Source organism: Hipposideros armiger, unplaced genomic scaffold, assembly GCF_001890085.2.
Source record: "Hipposideros armiger isolate ML-2016 unplaced genomic scaffold, ASM189008v1 scaffold_365, whole genome shotgun sequence".
NCBI classification, from domain to species: Eukaryota; Metazoa; Chordata; class Mammalia; order Chiroptera; family Hipposideridae; genus Hipposideros; species Hipposideros armiger.
The window spans coordinates 707,394-717,444 of record NW_017731715.1 but is presented as its reverse complement, the minus strand read 5'-3'; the positions used below and the strand labels follow the sequence as shown (position 1 = coordinate 717,444).

General features: G+C 45.4%; 1 protein-coding gene across 1 annotated transcript in view; it reads right to left on the bottom strand.

Moving 5' to 3' along the window:
• The window catches only part of SLC25A13 (solute carrier family 25 member 13), a 177,478-nt gene extending 167,748 nt beyond the window's left edge, over window positions 1–9,730 (bottom strand). The window contains exon 1 of the mRNA XM_019662069.1: window positions 9,557–9,730. Within this exon, the coding sequence (XP_019517614.1) occupies window positions 9,557–9,571 (15 nt within the window). The 5' untranslated portion in view covers window positions 9,572–9,730. The remainder of the gene's footprint in view (window positions 1–9,556) is intronic.
• Between the last annotated feature and the right edge of the window lie 321 nt (window positions 9,731–10,051).

Sequence of the window (10,051 nt, the reverse complement as noted above, 5' to 3'; positions counted from 1 at the left end):
GAGGGAGAGAGAGAGAGAGAGAGAGAGAGAGAGAGAGAGAGACAGACAGACAGACAGACAGACAGACAGACAGACAGACACTGACTGGCTTATAGAGTGCTAGAGGGCCGGCCGAGTGGCTCAGTTGGTTAAGAGCTCGCTCAAGAGTGCAAGCTCTGAGCAACAGTGGTTCAAGTCCCGGCCCAAGCTGAGCTGCCTGATGGCTCAGCTAAAAAAAATGAAAAAAAAAAGTACTAGGAAAACACGAGTGATATCCTATATAATAATAAGTGAGGAGGAAGCCATGTTTAAACATGACAGAGAACCCAGAATCCATACAACCCAGAAACTGTAAAGGAAAAGATTAATAAATATAACATTTTTTTTAATCAAAACTGAATATGAACCAGTTAAACATCAAACAACTGCAACAAAATCATGTGTAACAGGACACAAGGCCAAGGTTCTTAATTTTAAAGGGCTCTTTAAAGAACAAATCAATGTGAAAAGGCAAATAACCCAGTAGAAAATTGGGCAAAGGTCAGGACCAGGCTCTTCTCAAACTGCTGGTGGACACCAGAAATGGACTAACAGAAATTTCCATGAAGCACCATAGAAAGAGAACCAAAGCTGAGCTTTTGCTTCTGGAACTGAGATGAAAGGCAATGAGAGAAAGCGGCGTCCTCAAATACAGAGCCAACTTCATCCTGCAACAAAATACGTGTGCAAATACTCACAAGGAATGAACGTCCCTGCCAGTGGGCCTGGCAGAGTCAGATAAGAGACCTGATAGCTCAGCCGCCTTTCTTTTCAAGCCACCTAAATGGCCCAGTTAGATTTAGAAGACATATCAACCAAATGCCACGTGTGGACTGTGTCTGAATCTTGATTAAAACAAACCAACTGTAAAAACTATAAACTTAGGATATGGGTTTTAGCATCCTTAAAGGTGCTTCAGGGAATGGGGAAATAAAACTAAGACCCCTTTTCTTAAAATTGAGGGGAAGAACTAAATAAACAAAATCTGCCCACCAGTTTAGAGAAATGACAAGAAACATTCCTCTCTCTGACAGCTCTAAGTTAAACAAACAAACAGGTTCCCCTTTTTTCCTGCTACACTGTTGCCATGGCTTTATGGCAAGGAATTTTAACAGGGCTTGGATAGGTCCCATTCACTAACTGCTGTGAAGCACAAGAAGAGAGTGAGTGCTCAGCAGCGGCCAAGGCCAAACAGGCATTAGTGGGCTAAAGAGATGAAATTCCAGTCTGTAGGCAACATGAAGCCACACTGTGTAGCAAGGTAAATTAAAGAGGGCGGTGCAGTACAGTGGTTATGTGCATGGATTCTCTGTTCAAATCATAACTCTGCCACTTATAAACTGTGTGACCTTGGACAAGTGATGTAATCTTTCTGTGCCTCAAGAGACTTAACCACTGTGTATATATGAGTTTCCCCATCTGTAATAATGGAGACAGAAATAGCACTTATATGTCATAGGATTGTTGTGAAGATTAAATTACTTCATATACAGAGTGCCTAGAACAGTGCCTGGCTTTTATAAGCACTATATAAATGTAAGCTGTTTTTTATTGCTATTTGCATAGCCTTTCTGAGCCTTAAGTTTCTCTGTCAAAAAAGGTTATGCCTTCCCCTGCTACCTTGTAGGTGATTATTATCAAGATTAAATAATGAAGCTTGGGTCTTCACATTATCTGGCTATTTTAACCCCTGTAGTCTCTGCCCACATCCAAATTCCTGCCAATGGTGTCTCTCCGGGCTGCCCACAACGGGTACCCTAGGAAAATTAAGTTGTAGGCGGAAAGTGAGGAACGACTCAGAAGATGAATTCAATTCTAGGTTAAGCAAAGTTTGAAATATCTTTGAGACAGACAAGGTAAGATTTCCAACAAACGGCTGAAAATGGAAGGCTAGTGCTTGAGGAGTTACCATGGAACCATCACCCTTCAAAAAGGAGAGGGTCTTGGGCAGAGCCTGGGGGAACGCCGACATTTCAGGGGGACCAGGACCAAAAGAAGACTGCAAAGGAGAATAAAGGCATAATATGAGAGTTCAGAGGCCCACCATGAGAGGGGACATCAGGAAAGGAGGGGTGTGATACAGGGTCCCATGAGGCCAGAAATAAGGACAGGCCAACAGGTTTACAACTGGGGTCACTGCTGACCTTTCGGAGAGAACATCGAAAAAGAGAACAGGCATAAAAGTTCAATTTCAGGAACTTTGAGTATGAGCAGGCAGTAAATTAATGGAGAAAAGTATGGCCCCCTGTATAACAATCACACATTATTAAATAATAATTCAGAAATGTTTTCCAAAATAATACTCTGGCCTCAATGTGGAATCAAAATAAGCCTGAAGAATCCAAAAATGTATACTGAACTTTGTCACTGTGTATTTAATTGTGCAAAAAGTTGGACTGACTGACAATCCATTCAAAAAGTACTACACCCTTAGTTTAGAAAGGCAGCTACATTTAATGACACAGTAGCCCGAGTTCCAGATCAAGAGTCTTCAAACTTGAATGTGCGTACAATCCCCTGGGGATCTCGTTTACAAAATGCAAACTCCTTGGCCTGGAGTGAGTCAAAAGATGCTACGATTCTACCCAACTCCCAAGTACATCCAGTGCTGCTGGTCCTGGGACCAAAAGCTTCCAGGAGCAAGGCTCCAAAATGACCACTTGGTGAATCTGGTTATTGAAGTAGCCACACGGGCCAACCATTACAGTATTGAATGGACCAGAAGCTTAAGAAAAGCACACCATATTTTGTTCAGGGAGGCCAAAGAATAGCTACGTCCCCTAGTTTTCAGTTAGGGAGAAATGTCCCATAGTCTCCAACAGATATCTCTTGACATTCGTACAGCACTTCCTAATTCACGTGTTCTATTTCATCTGCTCATCACAGATGCCAGAGATGGTCACTGGTTTCCATATGGTGATACTAAGCACCCAGAAAAGTTAGACCTGTCCCCGTTCTCACCATCGGTAAAGGCAGCAGGGCCTACAACCCAGGTTCTGATTGATGCCCTCTAGTCCAGGGCTCTTTCACTAAACTAGAGCTATGGATTAAAACAAATAATAAAAAGTTCTCAAAGCCTCTTCCCACATAAGCAGTTCTGTGCTGACTGAGCAGTAGGGGGGTCCTCTGCAGCTCAGCCTACAACTGTGGCCTGAACTGGGGTTCAGGACACATTACCTCAAAATACAGCACCTTGGCATATTGAGTATCTTATGCTGAAAGAGTGTGAGGAAGCAACAGAAGCAGAAAGGTCACTATGACCTCCCCCACCACCAACACACCCTCCTTCCCTGAAACCAGTCATAAAACTCCCACGTGAAAGGGCCCCTCCCTGTATGAGGTGGAGGGAAGACATTCTTATCATCAGAGATGGGGAATTGGGGGCTAAGAAATATTTACAAACCAACCTTGTTAAGCTAACCCTAATCTTCCCAGTTACTTCTTCACCACTTGCTAACCCTAACCTAACTTTGTCTTATCAATTCTTCACAAATTTACTGAGTCTTTGTATGAAAGGAATAAAAGCCCCCATTCTTCATGGTCTTCATTCCCTTGTGAAGGCTCCCAGGTATGTGCAAAAGTTCAGTAAAATTCGTATGCTATTTCTCCTGTTAATTTGTCTTTGTTTCATTTTCAGACCCAGTGAATGACCCTAGGAGAGTCGAGGAAAACTTTTTCCTCCCCTACACTTACTTACATTTTCTAGACTTACAATTGTCCTACAAATTGTACTGCACAAGTCTGAAGCAAAAGATATTTTACCATAAAACAGTAAGTGTATCTTGAAATATCTGACTCATATCAACAGTTTTCATAGATAACATGTGGAAACTGACTACATGTGGAAATCAAGACAAAGCTACCAGCCTAATAACAGTCATTAAATAGAGTGGTTTATTTAGGTTGAATTGCTAAGAATTTCAACACTGCCTACTTTGCTATGTTGTCAGCCCCTAAAGTCAAAAGGAACCATCCAGACCTATTTTCACTCATGCAACAGCACAGCAAATTTCCAAAGGAAATGGTGAGTAGGAGTACACTCTCCCTTAAACGTTTCCAATCAACAAACCAGACCACCACTCTACAAATCAGCCACTGGGAATAATTCTGAGCTAACAGACCAAAGCCACCATGAACTGGGTCGGTTTGACCCATAAAGAAGGTCTGGCTAAAATGGTCACAAAAAAAGGTTTGCGCAAGTGCTGTTAAGTATTTTGCTGAGGGAATTATGCTACTGTGACAAGGCACATCCTCCTTACTCCCAAGCAGAACCAACACGTATCTGCAGATGCAAGCATTCCTCTGTTCCAAGACCCCACTACAGGCAACCAAGGAAACATGGCGGGAAGGACAGGTGCTTATGAAGCAGTAGGGTAGCAAAGGGACCATGCTCAGCAGGCCTAATCCTCACAGATAGTGGAGAACACAGGAAGGAATGATTCCATTTAAGAGCTCAGCAGAAACAAAAGCCGGTCATAGGACAAAAGGTCAAAAAAAGCAGAAGTCAGAGCTCCCCTGGCAATCTCATAAAAGATGATTCTATCCAAAAAGACCTGCTCCCTGATTTTCTTATGCTACACATTGACTTTCACCGCTTCCCACTCCCCCAGTTCTCTATTTACAACGCTTGTAAAGTCACATGACCTAACTGGGAAACACACCAAACTAAGGTTGTCAGGGGAAAGGCTTCAAAACCAGTTATTCTTTGCCAGGTTCCCCTCCTCAAACACCTACTCCAATCTAGAAAGCCACTGAAGGCTTCACAGGAGAAAAACAGGAGCTTTTAATCAATCTGGTGATAAAACCCATATTCTAGGATAATTGCAAAACTGTATAAACTTGATGCCTAAGCACCAAGGTTATATGGGACCGAACGACTGAAAAGAAATTGTCAAGAAAGAAGAGAACTTGTAGGGACTCCTACACACCCTTCCTTCGAATTGACATACCAGGGATTTTCATTTATCTCACCGCATTCCTCCCTTATCCCAAGAAGGAGCCATCAGAGGATCAACGGAGGCAAACAGCTGGACAACATCTAGAGCAGTGGCCTTAGAAGAACATTTGATTCACCTGGGGAGCTTTTAAAAGCCTTAAGGCTCAGGCCACACTGAAAACCAATTAAATTAGAACCTGTGGGTAAGACCCAGGTGACAGCATTTTTATATCACAATGTGCTGACAACCCCGGGCCTACAACAGTGCAAAAAGCAAAGGGATTTCAAGGGAACGCGGACCAATTACAAGTTTTTTCTGGGACTCCGTTTCTTCACCTGATCGAAATGAACAGACCTGAGGAGGGAGAAGTGAGGATCATTGTGTGATATAAACCTCAAAGCCTATCCACTTCCATCAATTTAAGAAACCCTAAATCTAAACATCAGCGAGACCACAGAAACGTACCATCATCTGGGTAGCATAAAACCAACTCAAGAATTCCTGCCTGCCTGCCTAGCACAAAAACTGGTCTGCTCTATGATGACACTACCCAATGCCTGGCAGTTTTTACCATAAGGGAGAGGAAACCTACGATCTGAAGAATCTCCTTAATAAACTCAATCACATTTTATCCTGAAATGCAAACCTCTGAAGAGGGTATTATTATAGATGAGAAACATGAACAACATGGAGGGTAAGTGTATAGCCCGAGTCCTAAGTAGTGAACATTTCGGTTAAAATTTTTACAAAGGTGTATGACAGTGATGATAGTTGCACAACTCTGTGAAGATACGAAAAACCATTAAATTGTATACTTTCAATGATTGAACTGTATGGTATATGAAGTATATTTCAATAAAGCCATTTTAAAAAGTTATATGACAATCCGTGGCCTGTACCATCTACTTCAAAAGCCATTCAACAAACAACGCAGTGGAGCATATACCAAGTGCCAGAGCGTTCTACAGATACAAAGCACTGAGCTGGGATGATCAGGAAATACGCATGCCCATAACTGATGGCGTGTGAACCCTCACCTGCACCTTTGCAAACGGAACTCTTTTGAAGGCCTGGCTGGGGAGGACTCTGAACACAGACTGGAAGGGTTCAAGTTCAGGCTGTATCACTTACTCGCTGTACAACCTTGTGAGGAAATTACCTGATCTCTCTGGACCTCAGTTTAAAATGAGGACAAAAATAGAGGGCACCTACTTCTTGGTATTATGCAAATTAGCGGAGAGATTATTTATAAAGCACTTGGGAAAGTGCCTGGCACACAGTAGGCACTATGTAAGTGGTTCTTAAATAAACGTCTGGTTTATCCTGAGGCCCCTGATTTCCCTCCCATATACTCTACCCTGCACCGTGCTAACCTACAAGGCAGACAATGTGGTGGACAGGGTAAGAGTACAGACTCTGGAGCCAGGCTGGCTGGATTTGAGCCCCAGCTCCTTCACGTCCTAATTATCAGATCTTAGGCCACTTACATCACCTTCTGTTGTCTCAGTCTTCATCTGTAAACCATTGATGATAGCATATAACTCCCAGGACCATTAGAGGTACTGAGTTAATAACGAAAAGCATTTAGAGCGGATTCTCCTATCTCATAAGCACTCAGTAAGTGTTAGCTGCTCTTTGTTTTATTACCCGCTGTCCCCTAAATGTAGTATGTGCTCTCACCTCTCTGCCTTTCATTTGCTGTTTCCTGTCACTGCAGTGGGTCTTGCCTCTTTCCCTATCCATTCCTTCCTACAAAAGTAAGCAGGAGGGAATGGAAGCTTTTTTAATTCATCTCAAAACACCAAGAGTTTTAGATCGATGTTACTTCATGAAAAAAAACCAAATACCTCTGGCATCATTAAGTATTACTCTTCATGCAGAAACCAAAACAAAAAGCAGAGCAAAGGCTAGGTTCTCAGCCTACCTATTTAATAAGAAGAGGGATATGAATAAGTAGTTACATTTGAATAAATAAAAGACCAAGGAAACTAATAAGTGGAAAAGCGATCAAGAAACAGCTGGCTGTGGCTAAGTTCATCGAGAAACCAACAAATCTGCTTAAACAGTCAAACAATTCACCACACTGAGCGCACCTCCAATTGTTGAGTTCAAGAATCTTGGCCCAATTTCTTAGATGCTCCATTGAGGTGAGGCTTCTCTCCTACTCAGGCGCCTAAGTTTTAACAGGATGTCAGTCCTACTCCTGATGAGATGGTTAAGCCTCTGGCTCTGTGTTCAACATGGAATAATATCTGCACTCCAGAAAAAAGCAGAGAGCATGACCAGTACCTCATGCTGCCCAGCACTGACTAGCAGCAGACAGAACCATCCCACAAACATAGAGACCAAAGGCAACTAACTGAGGGGCACTGTTGGACGAAAGTAGCCCAGAACAGCTCACTTGGGGGCCTTTTAAGAGTAGATGTACTGTACTGCCCTTGAGCTACAATGACGGACATGATAAGAAACGGCCTTATGGAATCCACAGACATATATGTGCGGTCACAAGGTAGTCTGTAATACAGTTTGCTCACAGCATGTAAAAGGACATTGGGGGAGGCTGCCCTCAGATAACAGTACAAGGAAACCTCTCTGGTAAGTTTCTAACCTCACTAATTGTTTCCTCTTTGCTTTGGCTGCTAGAAAATTCAGTCACCTCTAACAAGTACATCTGTACTTTCTACTCTGACTTGATTTTGATGTCCTGTTCGATTGCAAATATATGTCTATGTCACGTGAGCCATCAAACATCCTGAAAAGAGGTAAGTTTAAATGAATAAACAAAAACACAAGTTTCCAAAGAGTAAAAATGAAATGTGTCCTCTGCCCTGACTCTCACTACTTGTCTAAAATTCAAATGCACTTAGTGATATGATGTGACGGCTTAATAAAAATACAACCAAAAAGTTAAACCGGCTTCCATGTCACTTATTTTACTTCATACTAACTTATTTTACTTCATAGTTAACCAGTCTTATACCCCAATTATATGCAGATTTCTCAGTTTAGGTTGCTCACTTATTTTACATGAAATTAAGTAAGCTTATTTAGTTCATGTGCAGCTATAAAAAATGACAGTAAAGTCCTTTACTGGGTGTCTACACCCACTTGGAAGAAATCACCTGTAGGGAACTAATTCACACCAAGCCTCTGATTGCATGCAAATGTACTACAAAGAAAAGGTCAAGGGTTTGAAAGGGTTACTGTAGCTTCTACAGTGACTCCCTGTAATCTTCATAGAATCTTCCTAAAACAATTACATATACCTGTGTGTTCACACATAATCCACTCCCACACACCCGGAGCACACTCCTGAGGACGGAACTCAAAGAGTAATTACAGAAAAGAGAAAGGCCACTTAGGCCACATAGTTTAAGAACATGAAGAAGCCTGCAGATTTGGGGAGCCTGGAGAAACTTAAGTCATAGAACAGCATTTAAATATATTTGTCTGCTTACAATTTCCATTGCAAATGTGATTAGTTTGCTTGAATAAACAGGAATATGATGTGTTGGCCATGTTTTCCTCCTGAGGGTTATCACAGAGTTTTGATTAAGGACAAATGTTTGAAATGTTGGGTATATTTAAGTTCACTGCACTTAAAATGAGCTAAGAAGTTGTATAGGCTTGATTAAAGGGCTGCCTTCGTGAACTCAAAATTAAAAGCAATAAATTCCAATGATTCAAGTGATTGGGCCTAAATATGGTATTCTGCCAGAAAAGTTGAAATGGAGTCCAAAGAGACTGAAATGGTGTCCAGGTTTCGAGAAATGGTGAAAGAGGAAAGGTCAAGCTGTCGGAGTTGCCTTTCCTCTGGGTTAGTGAATGATTCACATTACGCAGAATTCCTTTTAAGTAGAACTTCACAGGAGTTACAGGCTCCCAGGACAATCTGTTTTGTCATTTCTAAAAAGAAGCCTCTCAAACGCTCAGAGGCCGGTATGTAAGTGTTGTCAGATGGGGAGAGCGGGGAGAAGGATGACAAAGGTGGGGGGTTGAGGAGTGGGGGTTGCGGGGGGGTCCTCTGAAGTTTGTCCGCAGACTCACGCAAGGCCAACTCTCCCAAGCCATCTCCAAAACGGAAGTCAAGGTGACTTCCTCACCCGGGAGGGCGGAGCCTTTGAAACCTAAGAGGATCAGGCTTCAGCCCGGGCTGCGCCCCCTGGAAGCAGCAGCCCGGGTCAACTCCAACCGGGGTCAGGAGCAGGATCACGCCGGGGTGGCCCGGGGGACCTGCTGACCCCAGTCCCTCCCCCGCCCCAGGCGCACCGGCTTCTCCTCGCCGGCCTTGACTCAGCCCGCCTGGCGCCGGTCAGGCACCGACTCCCCTCCCGGGCCAAGTGGGAGGGTGCAGCCTGCAAAGTTTCTGCGGCAAGGTCGGGCCGCGGTCCCCGCGGTCCCCGCACGGGCTGCCCGCCCTGCCCGAGGGTGCGATCACCTCCCTGCTCCCGCGGCTGCAAGGTGGAACAGCTGCCCCACGCCTTTTTCTATACTATTTGCTTTCCCGGTTGCACCAACCCGGCACGTGAACGCCCGAGCCCCTCGCGCCTCCGGGCCGGATGCGGCCAGCGCGCCCCTCGGGGCGCCGGGCCGACGCTTACCTTGGCGGCCGCCATGCTTCGCCCCAGGTGCGGGCGGCTGCGGGACCCTCTCCCCCGCGCGCTCGCACTGCGGGTCCGGAGGCTCACTTCCCGTCCCGGCGGCAGCGGAGGCGGCGATCCTGCCCGGCGGCGTGCGCGCCCGGCCCGCTCCCCACGCCCTCCCTCCCGCGCGGGTCATGCGGGCGCCGTCAGCCCATTGGCTGGACCCAGCCCGGGCCCGCCGCAGCGCGCGTGATCCGCCGGGCCTCTGCCCTGCGGCTGGGCGGGCCTGGGTCCGCGGGCGGTGGCGTGGCCGCGGCACGTGACCCCGGCTGAGCTGTCCAGCAGCGGCGATCTGTGCGGCTGGGGCCGAGGGGGGGGAGGGGGGCCAGCCTACCTCCTGGGGGCAGCTGGCCTCGCAAGGGCCTCAGCTGGTACCAGGGGCCCCTGCAGGCCCCCTCCCCGCCCCAGACCCACAAGAGGTCACACAGCCTAGGGAAGTTGAGAACTCCACTA